General features: G+C 41.5%; 2 protein-coding genes across 2 annotated transcripts; one reads left to right on the top strand and one right to left on the bottom strand.

Moving 5' to 3' along the window:
• Nucleotides 1-4,191: 4,191 nt before the first annotated feature.
• LOC147328071 (ATP-dependent RNA helicase DDX39A-like) lies at nt 4,192-11,474 on the top strand. Its single transcript, XM_086296199.1, has 10 exons — nt 4,192-4,344; nt 5,131-5,338; nt 5,500-5,627; nt 6,551-6,827; nt 7,044-7,162; nt 7,753-7,884; nt 8,126-8,235; nt 8,488-8,632; nt 8,744-8,891; nt 11,196-11,474. Exons 2-10 carry the CDS (start codon nt 5,131-5,133, stop codon nt 11,210-11,212), a joined length of 1,284 nt encoding a protein of 427 aa, XP_086152325.1. The 5' UTR covers nt 4,192-4,344; the 3' UTR covers nt 11,213-11,474.
• Nucleotides 11,137-18,100, bottom strand: LOC147328070 (CCN family member 1-like). The gene is made up of 6 exons (XM_086296200.1): nt 17,784-18,100; nt 16,655-16,868; nt 15,942-16,189; nt 15,376-15,520; nt 14,215-14,396; nt 11,137-13,345 (listed from the first exon to the last, which is right to left on the bottom strand). Exons 1-6 carry the CDS (start codon nt 17,832-17,834, stop codon nt 13,040-13,042), a joined length of 1,146 nt encoding a protein of 381 aa, XP_086152326.1. The 5' UTR covers nt 17,835-18,100; the 3' UTR covers nt 11,137-13,039.
• Between the last annotated feature and the right edge of the window lie 1,242 nt (nt 18,101-19,342).

Raw genomic sequence — 19,342 nt, 5'->3', positions numbered from 1 at the left:
TAGAAACAACACCTTAACTTTCCTGAGTTTAATGTGAACTTATGTGAACTAATCAATCAAGATGTGATTCAATCAAGATCTGATTAGAGAATGTAAACTCAGTAAAGAAAGGGGGCGATCAAAGTGCAGTTGCTTTTAAGATGAGGTTAGTAATACAGCATTTAAAGCTGGAAAAAAGGAGCCAAGATTAGATCATCTGGGCCAGATCTTTGGCCGAGACTTGCCAGTTTTGAATCACAATAGCCCCATTGAGAATTCTGCTACAGCTTTGCTACCAATGCTGCCAATAAAAACACACGCACATTTCACATCAGAATCAGAATCAGAATCAGAATGGGTTTATTGCCAGATGTTGAGGTTTACAACATTAGGAATTTGCTGCGGTGCTTCAGTGCAGACAATAAGAATTAAAGTGCTATGTAGAAAGAAAGATATGTGCATGAGATATACATGAGATATGTACATGAGAATAAGAATTATGAGTGCTACGTAGAAGATATATACATGAGTGCAGGTGGTGATCAGTGCCAGACATGAAATGATGCAGTGACACAGCGTAGGGTCATGTGTTAGTGGCGGGGACAGTCATGTGGTTATTGTTCATGTGTCCCACAGCAGAGGGGAAGAAACTGTTCTTGTGGCGAGAGGTTCTGGTGTGAATGGACCGGAGCCTCCTGCCTGAGGGGAGCAGGTCAAACAGACTGTGTCCAGGGTGAGAAGGGTCAGCTGAGATCCGGGCTGCACGCCGCAGAGTCCTGGAGGTGTACAGGTCCTGCAGAGATGGGAGTCTGCAGCCAATCACCTTCTCAGCAGAGCGCACAACACGCTGCAGTCTCTGTTTGTCCCTGATAGTGGCTCCAGCGTACCACACGGTGATGGAGGAGGTGAGGATGGACTCGATGATTGCAGTGTAGAATTGCACCATCGTCCGTGTTGGCAGGTTGAATTTCTTCAGCTGCCTCAGGAAGTACATCCTCTGCTGGGCTTTCTTGATGACGGAGGTGATGGTGGGCTCCCACTTCAGGTCCTGGGTGATGGTGGTACCCAGGAAGCGGAATGAGTCCACAGAGGTGATGGGGGTGTCAGTCAGGATGATGGGGGGGAGTGGGGCTGTGTGCTTCCTGAAGTCCACAATAATCTCCACTGTCTTCTGGGCATTCAGCACCAGGTTGTTGTGGCTGCACCAAGACACCAGACGTTCAACCTCCCTCCTGTAGGCAGACTCATCCCCGTCAGAGATGAGCCCAATGACGGTGGTGTCATCTGCGAACTTGATTAGCTTGACAGACTGGTGGGTGGAGGTGCAGCAGTTGGTGTACAGGGAGAAGAGCAGAGGAGAAAGAACACAGCCCTGAGGGGAGCCGGTGCTGATGGTCCGGGAGTCCGAGACATTCCTTCCCAGCCTCACGTGCTGCTTCCTGTCCGTCAGGAAGTCAGTGATCCACCGGCAGATGGGATCAGGCACATTCATCTGGGAAAGCTTGCCTCGGAGATGGTCTGGAAGGATGGTGTTGAAGGCAGAGCTGAAGTCCACAAACAGGATCCTGGCGTAGGTTCCTGGGGAGTCCAGATGCTGCAGGATGAAGTGTAGGGCCATGTTGATGGCGTCGTCTACAGACCTGTTGGCTCTATATGCAAACTGCAGGGGGTCCAGGAGGGGGGCCGTGAGGGTCTTGAGATGGGAGAGAACTAGGCGCTCAAATGACTTCATGACCACAGATGTCAGAGCCACGGGTCTGTAGTCATTTAGTCCAGTGATCCTAGGTTTCTTGGGGACAGGGATTATGGTAGAGGACTTGAAGCAGGCAGGCACATGACATGCCTGCAGTGAGGAGTTGAAGATGCCAGAAAACACTGGGGCCAGCTCGTTTGCACAGTGTCTGAGGGTGGCAGGAGACACACTGTCTGGGCCGGGAGCTTTCCGAGCATTCAGGTTCTTAAACTGCTTCCTCACATCTGCTTCATGAATATGAAGAGTTGTGGTCGGAGGAGGTGGTGTGAAATCCTCTTTTGTGTGGGGTGAGGGGGCGGGTGTTGCAGGTAAACAGTTTGAAGGTGGTGATGGCTCTATGGAGGGGGGAGAGGTGGGGGAATGAGTGTCCAAAGTGCCTCTATTGTTGGGGTCGTTGGAGGTGTGAAGGCTGCCTGATGGCTCGTCAAAACGACAGTAGAAGTCGTTGAGGGTGTTGGCTAAGAGCAAGTCATCAGTGGAGTGGGGGGTTTTAGGCTTGTAGTTTGTAATATTCCTAAAACCTTTCCACACAGAGGCCGAGTCATTCTCTGAGATCTGCTGCTGCATCTTCTCAGAGTGCTGATGTTTAGCAATGTCCACTTCTTTAGTGAACCTGTACTTGGCCTCTCTGTAGCAGTCCCTGTCTCCGCTTCTGAACGCCTTACTCTTTTCCAGCCACAGCTTTTTGAGTTTAGGAGTAAACCAGGGTTTGTCATTGTTATAACTCACCCTGGTGCGTGATGGCACAATGCTGTCCTCACAGAAGTGGATATAGGAGGTGACAGTGTCCGTAAACTTGTCCAAGCTGTTAGAAGCAGCCTTCATTGTGTCCCAGTCTGTGGTCTCCAAACACGTGCGAAGCTCCTCCACAGCCTCGTTGCTCCACAGTTTTTTGGTCCTCACGACAGGTTTGGAGAGCTTCAGCCTCTGTCTGTACGCGGGGATTAGGTGGATCATGACGTGGTCAGAAAGTCCGTACATAGTGTATGAAGTAAAAATAATTATATTACATGGTGTGAGATTCTGCACATTGCCTATGGAAAGGCAGACCTGGTTCCAGGGAAACACTCAAGTGAACAAACACACAATACGTAATCAAAATAATCCCAGTATTCTTTTCTTTATTTTTGTTAGTTTCTGTTATTTTTACCTTCCAAGAGACACCCGGTTTTTAATAGACTAACAAAACTGTCACTTTATAGTTAAACTATGATTAATTGGACTGTACAAATGTAAAGTGATAAACATTTAGATTCAAATATTGTCTCAGTGTCCTCTATTCCCCCCAAATTCACATTCACATCTTGAATTTCAGTTATATATGGAAATGTGACCTAACATATTGAGACATGCCACAATACAACAAACGATGATGGTGTTTTAATAACAGGATATATTTTAATTGACTTTTATTTTCTTACTCTCTAAAGGCAGGGCTTGAAGGGTGACTGACTTACTGTGCACAGTATTGATAATGTGCATCATCTGGGCAATTACTTTATTGCCATCAAGTGGACAAATTGGATACTACACTTTTCCATACCCAAAGCAGCAAATACAGCTTAACTGATACCTACTGGTTTTTTTGTTTGTTTTATTATTAATTTTAAATCTAATTATTGGCATTTATGGATGTTGGTGTACAAAATTTTGGAGACATTGTGCATTTCTTCATATTTTGTTTTCAATGAGCCATGCTTAATATGGTTTCTTAAAGTGGTCTCGGACAGTAGTATACCAGCTCCAGCTCAAGACTAAGAAATTTAGAAAATCATGGATTGATGGAATACATATTTTTATTCTTTCGTTCAAATCATACAAAGGACGTCAGGACAGAGACACAACAGTGAGTGCCTATAGCCATTTGTAAAACACGGTGAAGGCTCTGTCGTGGTTTGGGACTGCATTTCAATTAGTGCTGATGGAGATATTCTCTCTTCTACGGAATTATGACTGCAGAAAGGTTTAATCAGTCAAATCTACCATGCATAACCATCTGTGAAGCACCTGATTGGCATGGTAGTGGTTTTACAAAATACAGACTTTAAATCTTGTTAGAATTGTACAAGCTTTTTTTTTTTTAACTTATATACTGTATCTCCATGTATGTTTACCTGTTTCAGTCGATCGACGCACCCATTTTCAATTTTCCTAACAAAATATAAAGAAGGGGGGCCTGAAGACCTTTTCAGAGTAATGTATGTATAATAATTTTCTTTATAATTTTACTAAAACAAGCATCGATACCGGTACTGGCAGACAATCACTTTTTGGCACAACACCGGCCCTCTGCTGATGCATTCAGGTGTTCTTCCAAATACCGTAATAATGAAAAAAAAAGTATAGGTATAAAAGACAAGACCATGATTTTTGGCTTAAGAACATAGACCGTACGTAAGCTCATGCGTGAGAGTTAAGGTGGCGAAGAACCGGAAAATTCAGCCATCGAAGTGTTTTATTTAAGTATTAATGTTGGAAATGGAATCAGAAAGCTAAACATTATCCAGATTGTACCTGAACGCAGCATACGTGTGTGCTCGTTAGAAGCTCCTAGCTAGCTCGTTAGTTTCACGCAGATCGATAATCCGCGGAGTGTAAAATTTCATAGCAAGGTGACGTTGATGTTCCTTCATATTTTTTCTGCATTACATTCTGAAATGCGTAGACGTGTTTAAAAACTAAGAAATGCTTTGAACGCTTTGCACCCGTCTCAAATTTGTTGATTTGAAGGTTGCTTCGGTAGCTAGCATGCTATGCAAATTCATGTTAGCTTCGCTCCGATTCAGTTTTGATTTAATATAGACAGCTTAGCTTTAGGTGCAATAGATAATTTTGTTTCTAAATAGACACATATTTTAAATACCGTGTAATTAACAATATTAGAGTTACATAAATGGAAATGTTTGCCGACCCATCTTGCTAACTAGCCGGTATGAATGAAGGGGAAGGACTCCATTGTTTATACCGGGTCACACGCTGACCTGCATTTTGACTTGAGATAGTTATCCTTTGTATTACACTAGACATTAAACAGTGAGCAGACAGAGGTCCATTCTGACTATCCCCAGCCTTAAATTCGCTGATTAGATTTGACTTAATTGAGCATTTTTATTCTTATTTTTTTAATTATTCTATCAGCCTAGCACGTCAACAATTCGTTATTAACACTGTTCATCTGTTAATTTATGTACACTGTTATTTATATAGGTACGTGTCTAATGATGATTTATTTATTGGTTAATAATTGTAAAAAGTATAAAGATATACATTTGATTTATTTATTCATACTTTTAAAACCTCCTGGCTTTCTCATAAACTATTAATCCACATATTAAAGAGGGTTCTTAGATATAATCTCTACTATAACAAATGTCCTTGCTGTACATTCTTTTATACAGATGTCAGAGAATAATCTTGATAATGAACTTCTGGATTATGAAGAGGATGAGGAGCCTCAGGGAGTCCCAGAGAGTGGGACCCCAGCAAATAAAAAGGAGGTGAAGGGGTCATATGTATCCATCCACAGCTCGGGATTCAGAGACTTTCTCCTCAAACCAGAGCTGCTCCGTGCCATCGTTGACTGTGGTTTTGAGCATCCCTCAGAAGGTGGATAGCAGGGCTATTTAAAGTTCAAATAAACTCCTGGACATGATCCTGATCATAGAACTACAGCCACACATAATAAATGATTTCTTATGATGTTGTAACTGCACGCTTAGTATGTATATAAAGAAAAATGTATAATTGCCAATTGGTTTTACTTTCAGTTCAACATGAATGCATCCCTCAAGCTATCCTGGGCATGGATATCCTGTGTCAGGCCAAGTCTGGTATGGGAAAGACAGCAGTGTTTGTGCTAGCCACCTTGCAGCAGATAGAACCTGTGGATGGTCAGGTGAGTTTGTCATTACAGTTTTACAAGCTCTCTAATTCTGCGTTGTTATGGGACGTTACATAGTTGGCTAAGAAATTAAAGAAAAGATGTGAATCCTTAACCCCTGCAGCGAAAAGAACAGGTAGCTCTGTTATGCTCTGGGAGCACAGTTCAGGAAGAAGAAAGGCTTCTTTCAGATCAATATGAATTTTTTTTTTTTGATTGATCACATTTATTTTCAAACACATTTCTACAATAGTAGAAGTGAACTCCCAAGACAAGCCTATAGATCAGGGGTGCCCAATCCCAGTCCTCGAGCTCTACTATCCTGCAGCTTTTAGATGCATCCCTACTCCAACACAGCTGAATCAAATGGTGTGATTGCCTCTTCAGCATGCCATCAAGTTTGGCAAAGGCCTGATAACAAGCCATTCAGTTGATTCAGGTGTGTCAGAAGAAGGATGCGTCTAAAAGCTGCAGGACGGTAGCTCTCGAGGACTGGGATTGGGCACCCCTGCTATAGATTGTGTTGTTGGTTAACATTTCGGTGTATGATTATCTACTGTAATTTTCATGTGTTACACACCCAGTGTTTTTGACTACAAACAATACAGACGTTATGTTCAGCATTAGCAAACTTTAATCTGGAATTACTCAGGCTTTGATGAAATCAGATAATCAAAACGTCTCTGTCTGAATGAGAACCAGAAGCGTTTGAGTTCATGTCCGATGTCTTTAGCTTCTAGTCCAGCACGGTGCCTTTAAGATCTTTTTAAGTATTTTCTAATTTGCTCTTTCACATTATAAAGTAGTCATGATTTGGGGGATTTATAAAGGAAGTTTGTGATATTGTAATGGCATTATACACAAATGAGATAAACAACAATGTACATGCTATATAAAGATGAAAGCGTTGATAAAACCTCTGTGTTGTTTCCTTGCAGGTGTCTGTCCTCGTGATGTGCCACACACGAGAGTTGGCATTCCAGATCAGCAAAGAGTACGAGCGCTTCTCCAAGTACATGCCCACTGTCAAGGTGTCAGTGTTCTTTGGTGGCATGGCTATCAAGAAGGATGAGGAAGTCCTGAAAAAGAACTGCCCTCACATTGTTGTGGGAACTCCAGGACGTACACTGGCCCTCATTCGTAACAAGACCCTCAGTGTGAAGAACATCAAACACTTTGTGCTTGATGAGTGTGATAAGATGCTGGAGCAGTTGGGTAAGTGAGAGGAACCAAGCTGTTTATAGTCGACTCTTGGTGAAGGTTTTTGACCAGTATGTAGGAGTGGCGATAGAGTGTGTCAAGTAAATATTGTTGAGATAAATTCTGATGGTGATTACATACATTTTGCTTATTAAAGGTCATCATTAAGAAATTACACCATATATAGATATATATATAATTTTGGATGTATCATTTATTTCCTTGCAAAAGACATGAGACGTGATGTCCAGGAAATCTTCCGACTGACGCCTCATGAGAAGCAAGTTATGATGTTCAGTGCAACTCTGAGCAAGGAGATCCGCCCCGTGTGCCGCAAGTTCATGCAGGATGTGAGTTTACATGTGGCCATACACGTTATATCTGTGCAGCTTCATGTATGGCAAAAACATCAATGTCTATCGCAACATTATGTTCCTTGGTGTGCACTACAGCAAAGCAAGCCTACACTTAAAAAATTCCAGGGAAAACACTATCTAGACTACTTTTGTCCTTACATTTTACTTATGCTAAGTCATTGGTGACAGTGCTGTATCACTACTATTGCACTATAATGCTGCCACTGGCATTTTGTTTGAAGATTGCAGCAGCAAATTAGTAAATGTGTCATCAGTGAGAGCAGCTTATTGAAAAAGGATGGAAAAAAACCTCCATTTCCTTAAACTTACAAATGTTGCTGCCTGCAGAGTGCTAGCAGTATTAAAATGATGTTCAGTGTTTTGTTTTTTTTTCTCATCGTCAGAAATGTAATGGAAAATAGTCGAGTTTCCTTTTATTTTTGGCCATTTGTTGGTGCCTTTGTCATATTTGCTCATAAAGCAGGCAAATTGAACCTCTCAGCAGTTTAGAATTGTCCTTTTCCAGGTAATCTGTAGATCTGTCTGAGAGACTAATGCTGGTCATTCTGTCCTTTGCTGTGTAGCCGATGGAAGTGTTTGTGGATGATGAGACCAAGTTGACACTTCATGGTCTACAGCAGTATTACTGCAAGTTGAAGGACAGCGAGAAGAACCGAAAGCTGTTCGACCTGCTCGATGTGCTCGAGTTCAACCAGGTATCAGTGGTAATACTTTTGAAAGGAGTTGGAATCTGTTATGTCCATTTTATTTGTTTTAAATCCTTGCTAATTGTTAACAAATGCAGCTTTGTTTTTTATCCTTTTTTAATTTTTTTTTAATTTATTTTCTAAAATAACTTGTGTGTCTTGTCCTCTCTTAAACCCTCCCATGTCTGCCTTTTCCAGTACAAATCGGAAAATATGCAAGACTCAGCAGTTTCTTTTATATTCCTCGCAGGTGGTGATCTTTGTGAAGTCTGTAGCTCGCTGTGTTGCTCTGTCCCAGCTACTGGTGGAGCAGAACTTCCCTGCTATAGCCATCCATAGGGGCATGGCGCAGGAAGAGAGGTTGGTGCTGCGTCACTTTAGAAAGAAGAGTGTTTTTCTTTTTTTAAGTTTGTCATATTTTTTGTTATTGTCACGTGAGACTGTCCTCATTGTGTACGTTTTTTTTTCCCAGGCTCAAATGCTTGTAGACAGTGTTAGTACCTGTAAAAGACAGGCTAAAACTAGACCCAACTGACTAATAACTCTTAGTTTTGGATATAATCTTATTCAGTTCTGCAGTTCATGATGCTGTTGCTTCTCTACTCCTGCCAGGTTATCCCGATATCAGCAGTTCAAAGACTTCCAGCGGCGGATTTTGGTGGCAACCAACCTGTTCGGCCGTGGCATGGACATTGAACGAGTTAACATTGTCTTCAATTATGACATGCCAGAGGATTCTGACACATACCTTCACAGAGTGAGTAATATTTAATTTGAGACATTGGTATATTTTCATTTCCAAACCTCCCATTTCTGGTCTTTAAAGCTGAGGCCATGTGTAGCAGTAAATTTCTTGTGTATCGTTCAGGTGGCCCGTGCTGGCAGGTTTGGGACTAAAGGCCTGGCCGTCACCTTTGTGTCAGACGAGAGTGATGCCAAGACCCTGAATGAGGTTCAAGACCGCTTCGAGGTCAATGTAGCAGAGCTACCAGAAGAAATCGATATTTCTTCCTACAGTAAGTATCTTGTTGCTTGCAGGCGTCATGAACCTGGCTTAAAGACGCCCATTTAATAACTATACAAGTATTATAATATTAACTAAGTATTTTGGTGTCACACTGTATACCTCTTTATGACCAGTTTCACCTAGTGACAGCCAGCAACCACTAGCCAACCGGTCAGGGAATGCACATTTTTTCTTAGTGTTGGGAGGTTTCCAGGAGCTCCCTGACTGGTCTGTAGGCCTTAGCTGCAACAGGTATTTGTTTACTGAGAACTTCAGAATCAGAGTCAGAAAGACTTTGTTGTATCTTAATTGCCCCTTGGGGATAAATAGAGCAGCATGACGTTGAAGATAAGGACAGAGCATAAACAGGCAAACAGAATATACAGTATATATACAGTTTTAAAATTACACAGTTTTAAAATTTAAGTGACCTAAAGGTGAATAAATAACTGTAAGTGACTACAAGTGAATAAAGTCTCAGCAGTATAAAAAGAGTTTAGAGTAGTAGAGCAGGACGATATGACCAAAAATATTTATCACGATATACATTTGAAAATTTGCGATAATAACTGACGATGTAATTGAAACTAGACAAAATACTTTACAACTCCACAACTTTATTAGTGCAAAAAAAACCCATCAATGTATTTTCACTTAAAGAAGCAGCTGTTTTTTATGAAGTTATATAAAAATTCAACAGTGCAAATGCAAATTCCTTGCTGACAGTTTAACCAAAAGGCATTTCCAGTGGAAATTGGCCGACATATCCTCAGCATAACCATGTATAATATCCACAAAACTTAAAAGAGGTTACACACACACACACACACACACACACACACACACACACACACACACACACACACACACACACACACACACACACACACACACACACACACACACAACACTGTAATATTATGTTGAAGCACAGTACGTATCACTCCGCGAGGCTCCTGCCTACGATAGCTGTAATGCTCCGACAATCTATCAAGCGGTGCGGGTTCGTAGCTTAGCAAAGTCGCACTAAAACATTTGACAGATTTTCGAGCGCCATGTACGACATAAAATCGTTTTGAGGTCAGTAAACACAACCAGAATTCATACATAAGGCACATGGGATTATAAGGGGCACTGTCGATTTTCAGAAAACTCAAAGGATTGATTTGAAGTGTGCCGTATTTTCCAAAAAACACGGTAATAACGACGGCCCGCTAGCATGCTCTACCAAAAAAAGTGCTTTGTTATGTATCTGAAGGACGAAAGCCAAACCAGTTCCACACCACTGAAGTTGCAGCATTTTTACAAACTCGTTTCATTCAACGATCCACTTTCGCTCTTCTCATTCTCTGTCACCGTCATGCTTTTTCCGCCATGTGCGTATGAAAACAAAGGCACTGCGCATGTGCACTTTACTCATATTCTATCGCGATATTTCATTTTCTTATCCTTGCCAAACGTTATACCGGTATTACCGTGAACGGTATGATATGGCCCAGCCTTATAGAGTAGTTTATGTTTCTGGTGTGGGAAATGGTCTTATCGGCTGGAGTTAAAGCAGGGTGGCTTTGGGGACAAAGGTGGCTCTCCTCCTCTCAGTCCTGCAGGAAATGCAGCGGAGGCGTCGCCCAGAGGGGAGCCATTGAAATGTGGGGTGAAGAATGTGAGAGGGGTCATTGATGAATTTGGCTGCCTGTCTAAGGGCCGGCTGGCTGAAAACCTGTGCCAGAGTTCTGACAGGCAGGCCAATGATTTTAGAGCACACTGATGCAGTGTGCTGCAGTCTGTTCCTGTTCTGAAGGCTGACAGAGTCCAACCAGCAGGTAATGGAGAAGGTCATGATGCTTTCCAGGAAGGCATAGTAAAAAGTCATCATGATGACACCCATCATGATGACTTTTTACTATGCTGACTCCAAAGGAGTTGAGTTCCCTATGAGGTATAGCCATTGGTGGCACCCCCTGAGGAGTTGTCACACCACTCTACATCACTTCTTCTTCTTTATCACTAGGAGAACCTTTTCGTAGTATCACGCTTTTGATTACAGGAAGTGGTGATTAACATTGTTTAGTATGTATTGTGTTGTCTTGACTGCTAAAATTCTGAATGCATTTTGAGATTTTAGCTCATCTTTAAAACTAAACTAAGAAGTAGCCATGCATTTGCAAATGAAAGCCTGTAATTATGTACAGATAACAGGCCATGTTCACATACTACATCACTGCTGTGTAGAAATACTCAAGTGTGATAGCTACTGTATAAAGTTGTTATAGAAATTTTCTCTACCTCATGTTAACCTCATGTCTCTTTGCAGTTGAACAGTCCAGATGAATGAAGCGCCCTTCCAGTGAAGATCATGTGATCCCTGTTGTTACTGTGTTTTGGTGGAAGAAAAGAAACCTTCAACATTTATTTTAATGTTTCCATCCAACCATTTGTGAAGGCACGTTCATAGTGATAAAACGTGTTTTGTCATCTCGCTGCAGAGTGTTTGTTTTAGTGTGTTCCTTGTTTAAAAAAAAAAAAGAAAAGAAAAGAAGCAAAAATCTGTGGATATATTGTTTTGGTTAAAGAAATAAACTTTTATACCTTATTCGACGGTGATGAACTTCACTTTGTGTGCTTTAAACATTTAACGCATGTCAGATGTTAGCATTACATATAAAACTATAACAGGAGTGACCCAGACATAGCTTGGCATCTGCAGATATTGATACCCACAAGCAGAGGGCGCTATCACACAGTTTGAGGAGGTATCCACTGTTGATAAACAGCTGGTGATGTTGCACTGTGGAGAAACTTAATTTGAAACCGTCAAAGTTGAATTAAAATAAAACGTCACATGAAGCTTGAGCACAGGAGCCAGTTTTATCACATAGATCGACCAACAAAAAACTGGTGACTGCTACACTGTACAGTGTCTTAATCTATAATAGAACATGATTGTATACAGTCTTGGATCAAAATCAAGAAATGTGTTTTGCAGAATACACTGTGATCCAATATCAAGAAAACATTTATTTGGCTAATAAATTTATCTAAGTTGTATTAAATGCTAAACCAAGGCAATTGGCTCTGATTCAGTTCTTCCTGAATTCTTATCAGTTAAAGATAATGTCTCTTATCTAACAGTGTGAGTTTCAAGGGAATTCACTCATGTGCTTTACATGGCATCATGCCATATAGAGAGATATAGCTATAACACCATGGTGATTTTCTGTTTTGAATAAAACAAGTCATCCACATTTGCATAACATCCTCTAGGTTTCTACATAAAACTGCAAAAGTTAATTCAGCTGGTTGTCAGCAAGTCGTCACAGTGCACTGGGAGATATGAAGTATTTACAGTATGTTGAGCTAAAGATTAATAAATGGGTGACAAATTATAATCTTTGGCCCCTACAATGAAAGAAACTGGCAGCAAAGGGTCAAATTAAAAACTTGTGATCACCTTTAACCCGTTGACAATATCCAGGGCATGAATGATATAACATGGCTTTACAGTCACTAAATCTCAATATTGTAATCGGAGGCTTGGGACCAATATGACAGGGTTCTCTGTCACCATTACCAAATGAGGGAAATGATTAGAAAGATCCCTCCAACAGACCATTAGAGACTTCAAGGCACAGTGAAGCTGTGCTGGCAGCTCATAGTGGCTCAACACCTTTTTCCTCCCCTTTCATTTGTCACCCGTCTGTGGGTAAGGCAGTCCTGTCAGATTCTTGTGCACTGCTCACAAAGTTTCAGTGCTAAATAAATAAAGTGCTTTGTTGCTTTTGTAGCATTTGTCCTCTCAGGCTGATTGGAGAGTCTCAAATCCTGAAGCAGGACTTAGGAAATGCAGGAAGTTCAGAGTATTTCAGGGCTCTAATTTAAGTCCCACATCAGTTTGAACAGGAGCACAGGGTCACAGATATTATAATATGGGTTGTCTTTAAGATGAATAATACCAAGGCAGTCCTTCCTGCCTATGGTCTCTGCAGTGAGGCGGGTGGCCTGAGGCCTTCATTCACTTGGAGCCAGGTGAGGAAAAAAATGGCTCCTCATCTTCAAGCGGCTTCCTTCTTTAAGAAAACAAACCTCGTCACATTAAAGTCAAATAGGAAAAAAAAAAGCCAAGCAAGAAAAAAAAAAAAAAAGACCCTCAATTCAATTCTAGTCTGTGAACTTGTGAGTGTCTCCGTACATCCAGTGCTGAGGAGGGAGGGCCACTTCATTAAGGTGGCCGCAATCACTGCTGCATTTACATGACTGGATCAACATGGACAGCCTCTGAAACCGCTCACCATCCGGGCACGCAAAGGTCACAGGCACGGTGCGGGTGCGACGTGGCGAGCAGCACCGTCCATCCGTACACACGCCGCAGTAGTTGGGCCTGTAGAGGCGGATGCTCACACATTCCCCATAGGACAGGTGGATTGGCTCTGCGACTTTCTCAGTTGGGGAGCAGCTTTTCCCTTTCTGTGATCGAGTTATGAAAGCAGAGAGATAAGAGTTATAACCTGGGTCATAATGATTATTATTAGTTGGAATCAAGATAAATGAATAAATAAATAATCTAACAAGATCTGATTTATACCCCCATCTGCGCCTTACAGAGCGGCAGATTAAAGCAGCTTTACACTCATAGTCTGTTTCACATTAAGAGGACTAGACTTCCAAAGCAGGGAATCAGAGAGGGATTATTTTTAGATAAATGTGATTATATTTAAGGTTAAATATTTATTCAACATTTGAGTGTCCTCTGCTGTTAAATACACCAACACCTATGACAGCTCTTGGCAGCAGAGCTTTTAACTCAGTGGAGCAGAGTAAAAGAGTTCTTACCGTGTCCAACGTGTAGGATTAATATAGACACACAACTTCCCTGGGCTTGAGTACACAGACAGAGCCTAGCTATGGACAGTTGCTTGGCAGGAATGCTGAGGGTGGGGGACTATATTTAAAAAGGCGCCGGGCTGCCACCAAAACACTGCTGAGTAAATCAGCACTGCCCAGTTCCCAGTGGATGTGGAGCTTCCCGAAAGTACCGCTAAGATAATCTCTGTTCTTAAGCTCTGGATAAAGATGGCTTTAGCACTAAGAGCATGTTTACTCAGTGCCAGAACATCTAATTTTTCATTCAAGCAAAATTAAAGGTACTGTTTTTGCATGAGGAGTCAAACGCAGATATAGGTTAAATAATAAGTGTTATCACAATTCAGCAGAGTACTGCGTGAGAGATAAGTTGCTATTACAAGTTATCTCGGCAGTGATACGGCTGTTTGAACTATGGTCCCTGTCTGCGTCTGTCTCATTCCTTCGTTCAGATCACGCTCAGTCCATCTCACCTTAGCTGGGACCGCCAGGCTGTGACACGGCCGTATGGTGCAGATTCTGGTCTGTCTCTCCATCTTGCACTGAGGGTTCTTGTTGGTGAGACGAGAAGAAACACCCATCCCACAGCTGCGAGAGCACGGGGACCAGTCGGTGGTCTGTACTGCACACTTGTTCTCCTTCAGCGGGCTCCACACTGAGGAATGTATAAGGGTTACGGAGGGTGGGTGAAAGGCAGGGAGAAAAATGACACCAATTAGAGCAGAGATTCTTGATCTGGAGGTCAGGTACCTCGTCAATGTCTATGAGATAAACTGCCGTGAAATTTGGTTCAGACGTTCATCCCCACTTTTGGATCAGCTTTGGTGATTAGTGGCTTTTCATTCTCTTTCCATTCATCCCCAGCCGGTCGTGGCAGATGGGGGTGTTTTATCTTCCCAGTGTCACAAAGTGCTTGCTCATAGGGAGTTGTGCGATTGTTGGGCTTTCTATCTAATATAGTAGGGTTGTAACCTTACAATATAAAGTACCTCAAGGCAGCTGTTTTTGTGAAATGGTGCTATATAAGTAAACCTGAACTGAATTAAATTGAATCTAGCACTACTATTGAGTGATAGTTTATCTGCTGGTCAGGTTTATTTACCCAATTGTCTTTTGTTCATTGTTAAAAGCAAGATAGAAGGTCACCAAGAATATAAATACAGATAAGTAACTGATAGCAAATCAGAGCAAAGCAGATGATAAATTTGGGATCTCCTGCAGTGTTGCTCTTGTGAAAGGCAAATGTGAGCACATCTGTGTCTAACATTGTGATTGTGAAAAACTCTGTTCTCATATTCTCAGAGTACAGTAAAAGTACTGCCATTATGGAACAACTTTACCTTGTGATTTAAGAAACACTTTTCAATTGTTGCCTCTTATTCACCCATTCATTCATTTGCACATGAATGGTAATGCAAGGTGCTGGTCTGCCACCGGGGATAACATGACCACCGTCTGGCCTGAAGATATTTCAGCATGAGGACAGAAAGAGCCCTTTCTACCACCTTATTCACACAGCCTAGAACAATTGAACTACCTATATAGAGAATCTTTAATATTATACAACCAATGTAAATAAGCAGTACTTAAAGTTACTAAAATATGAACTACACTGCGAGAAACAGTTTGCATACCAGGCAAGTGTTTGTAGCCACGCTCACTGTGCCAGCTGCTGGGTTTGACGTCTGTAAGCTGGTTGGCTAGGACCAGGTCATTTTCAGGGTGGCGCGGCACAGGATGGAGCCGAGGTCTGTGCGGGTGTTGTTGTGGAGGATGCACCTGCGCAGAGAGATACGCAAGATTAGATGGTTGCAGTTCATCTTTGCCATGACCGTGTCCGACTTTCGTGTGCTTTTCCCCACAGTGGGCGTAACCCCTGATTTTCAAGGGGTTAGGTGTTTTAAAGCACTTAATAACAGTACCTGCTCTCAGCAAGCGAACCAGATACTGTTAATCAGAAAGGTTTCGGCATCCTTGCACCAGAGGCTTTACTACAGTGGCTTGTATTAGTTTGCCAAAGCAACTCCAAATTATAGTAAACAAAATAAGAAAATATAATTTTTGATAACTGAGTTTTTAAAAAGTTTTTGGCCAAATTGTTTAATTCAACACACAATTAACAAGTTCATCCACAGTGATTTTTTACCTCCAGTATCATCAAACTGTTTCACAAATTCCTTACAAACTCAATGTAACAAACCTGATGCTTAGGTGGAAGGCGCCATGTGCCCTTATTGCAGTCGACAGTGAAGCAGCACTGCCCAGGTATCCTAACCAAGCGTGGGTAGGGGCAGGATGGTGAAGCTGGTGGCAGCTTGTTGCTACAGAGAGGCGCGCAGCCAACAGCGCCATCAATGCAGGTGCACTGGTGTTTACATCCAGCACGGAAGCTTTCGCCATTCTGGTAGATCCTTCCATTGTACTCACATGTGCGTCCCTCCGATTTTGCTGAAAAGACACATATTACTCGCTGCTTCTGACTTCATCAACACCAACAGTGACACAGGACACTAAAAAAATCCCACAGGACAAATGAGATCAAAAAGTGAGTGGATACAAAGAAGCAGGAAGAGTCAGACCCCCCGTCTCGTAGGCATGGAAGAACCAGCTATTCATAGTTTGTGGGGCAGCACCGGCATGGTGCAGAAGGAAAGAGTATTTTTATCCCTGAAACCCCCTGTTGCTGTCATAAAACATCTACTACTCATTAAAATGTCTCCTGCTGTGCAAGGTTCCATGTTTCTAAATCACAAACCTAAGAAAGCTTCTCTTATGACCTTTGTCGCACCATTTTGGCTTTTCTTTTACACTCAGTATATAAACTACATTTTCTTGTATTTTAATACTTCAGATGTAGCTTTTCCCCCCCCTCCTCTGAGATTTCTTCCCTCCCAGCATTCATTGTTTTCTCACCTCGGCATATGCCCCAGGCCATGGTCACGTCATTGCCATAATTACACTCCAGCCCTTTGTGGTGGTCGCAAGGCCTCGCAGGGCTGCAATCTTGGTTAAGCTGTGCAGCACACACCTTGCAGCATCCACACCTGTCTGAGACGGCGCTCACGCCTGGAGGGCAGACCGGAGGCTCTGCGGGGCACTCACACACCGCTGGGCAGCGAGCAGTCACCTGAAAGATTCACATATTCAGACAAAGCTCAGAACACGACTTGTATATGTGTGTGTGTGTGTGTGTGTGTGTGTGTGTAGCATTTTCCATTATTACTGTTATTATAATTATCAAAATAAAACAGTCAAAAATAAAAACAATAAACCCCACAGGCTTGCATCTATAACCCAATTGTAAAGAAGTCTCCTGGTACTTGGAACAGAAAATTCCCACATCCCCTCTGACTGCCTGTCATCAGCAGGCTGTTAATCTACCAATTTCAGCATTTCTTACGATACCAAATTGTGTGGATGTGCTCTGGCACATGTATGTTTGAATTTCTATTATCTTGTAGACACCCCAGGGTTTGTGACAGATCATCATTTTGTTGGTCATTCATCCAGATATGAAGCATTGTAGTAAATCTCTACAGTAAGTCAAGTTACTGCTGGTCAGCCTTCTCCGAGTGTCTAGACAACTCAGGGTTTGTACTCAGCCCCCTGCTGGCTCATGATTTGAGTCATGGCTCAGTACTAGAGCCAACTTGTTCCAGTGTTTTAGGAATCAGCATGCTACTATGCTCTAAAAAAACTAAGACATGAGTAGACAAGCTGATTACCAGAAAGGCAAACTTCATCAGAAAAAAACATTCGTCATTATATAAGTGGGGGTGCAGTGCCACTGTTAAACTCACTTGCACTCTATTTCCCCTTATTGTGTTCGTTTTCTTTTCTTTTCTCTCATTCTCTCTCTCTTTTTAATTACTTTAAACATGACCGAGATAAAGTACAGTAAAATCTGCTGCTGGCTCATGAGGATTAATTTGTTTCAATGAAGGAGTGTTTACTGTTCAGACTCGGTAGCTCAAAGTTTAAGGGCACTTTTACTGTCACAAGTACTTTTAATCTTTAAGTAGACTCACATACTTAATCTTACCTGTGTGATGACGACTGTTGTCAGTAGAGTCAGATAGATGAGAAATGTCATGATTATCCTTAAAAGTTAAAAAACAAACAAAAAAACCCTACAAGTAATTTTAAAACAACAATTTCAAGCAGAAATCGAGGGAAATATTATTGATCTTAATTAATTTCACATGAAGATTCTAGTTTCTTTTTCTCATTAGCTCGGACTTCTATCCTTTTTTTCTAAAGGGGTGAGGAGCTAAACTCTAATTTATAGCCGATGGACTACGTAAGACCCCGCCTCTCTCCGTACTTCTAACCAATCAGCGTGCAGGTAACAGCCCAGATCCTTTTTTCCCCCCAATGGGCGTGACGTTACCGAGCGGATAGTTTGCTGATTGGTGGGCGGGTTTTGAAATGAATGGAGCCATTGATAAAAATCTCAGGGGCGCTCTGTTTGCTTTATGAGTTAAAAATGAAATTGTAACAACTCCTTTCAAGTCACACTTAGCACATTCCTGCTACCACTGAGTAAACACACTCAGCTGAGCCAGACAGCCATGCAACATTAATAAGACCTCCACCTTTGGGGAAATAAGGGAGCAGGAGGAATTCCTTCTTTTTTTGTTCTAAGCCAGGGCAGAAAATTAAAGTGGAGTGCATTAAACAAACATTAACATAATATGAGGGGCAGAGTGAAAATACTCGACTTTGTCTGTGTCCATCATGTTCTAAGAATAAGTGTTCCCAAAGTTTTTAAGTGTAGATTTTGATTGTTTTGCTTTCGCTGTGAATTCAGGTGGACTGCCTGTTTCTATTATTTCTAACCACATGGTGCTGACACGGGAATGATGATGATATGATTGCTTGGAAAGAATGGTGAAGCTGAGGTTAAAAGTAAGATTTTTTTTTTTAAGGGTAACACATGTTGGTCGGTCTCCTCTTTTGCTGCCATCTTTTTTTTTCTTTCTTTAACCACAGGTTTCCAGCCACGCCTGTCCTAAAACAGAGACCTCTTTAGAAGAAAGTAACGTGATAGGTAGGTGTTTTGAAAGTTAGGATCCTGCTATGAATGTCAAAGTATTCTTGTAAAGTTCTGGTTTATAGGCTCATTTAATTTTAGGCTTTAAAGAGGATTTAATTTTTTAAAATTTGCGTTACCATCACTACTCACTCAAAATATTTTTTACCTCCAGCTAAAGGGATGAAAGCTTTGTGCTTTAATTTTCAAAAATAATAACAAAACTCAAAAATTATTATTATGTAATTTTTTATAACTTTTACATTTTAACTAATTTCTTTGCTTTTTCCCCCTAAAATATATTTTTATGTATCAATTTAAGATGCATTTCTCAGTGCATTTGTACATATAGGTGTCATGGTACTGGGTGTATGACCCCGTGTTTCCAAGCTTCTGGACATTATGCTGTTTATTTTCAGATATTCAATGTGATTCTTCCTCGTGGTTATTTTTATGTCATGTATATGTTTCTGTTAGCCTTTAGTTCTTTGTGACTTGTGAGTTTTTTCCCTTAGTGTCTTCTCCTGTGTCTTGTCTTCACGTTTGTTTTTCTCTTGTCTCCGTGTTTG

This window comes from Aulonocara sp. 'chitande type north' Nkhata Bay, linkage group LG6 (genome assembly GCF_057382095.1).
Source record: "Aulonocara sp. 'chitande type north' Nkhata Bay isolate Kocher_YH1m ecotype deep benthic linkage group LG6, A_spYH_male_GT1.1, whole genome shotgun sequence".
Lineage (NCBI taxonomy): Eukaryota > Metazoa > Chordata > Actinopteri > Cichliformes > Cichlidae > Aulonocara > Aulonocara sp. 'chitande type north' Nkhata Bay.
This window is presented reverse-complemented; position numbering and strand designations above follow the sequence as displayed.

What these genes read in the sequence shown, in the direction of transcription:
- LOC147328071 (XM_086296199.1), top strand. Translation starts at nt 5,131, where the DNA reads ATGTCAGAGAATAATCTTGATAATGAACTTCTGGATTATGAAGAGGAT. An exon ending in TTTTGAGCATCCCTCAGAAG is followed by an intron (nt 5,339 to 5,499) that starts GTGGATAGCAGG and finishes TTTTACTTTCAG; the next exon opens with TTCAACATGAATGCATCCCT. An exon ending in ATGTGCTCGAGTTCAACCAG is followed by an intron (nt 7,885 to 8,125) that starts GTATCAGTGGTA and finishes TATTCCTCGCAG; the next exon opens with GTGGTGATCTTTGTGAAGTC.
- LOC147328070 (XM_086296200.1), bottom strand. Translation starts at nt 17,834, where the DNA reads ATGACATTTCTCATCTATCTGACTCTACTGACAACAGTCGTCATCACA. An exon ending in GCCTTCCACCTAAGCATCAG is followed by an intron (nt 15,521 to 15,941) that starts GTTTGTTACATT and finishes CTCTCTGCGCAG; the next exon opens with GTGCATCCTCCACAACAACA. An exon ending in TGGCTACAAACACTTGCCTG is followed by an intron (nt 14,397 to 15,375) that starts GTATGCAAACTG and finishes TACATTCCTCAG; the next exon opens with TGTGGAGCCCGCTGAAGGAG.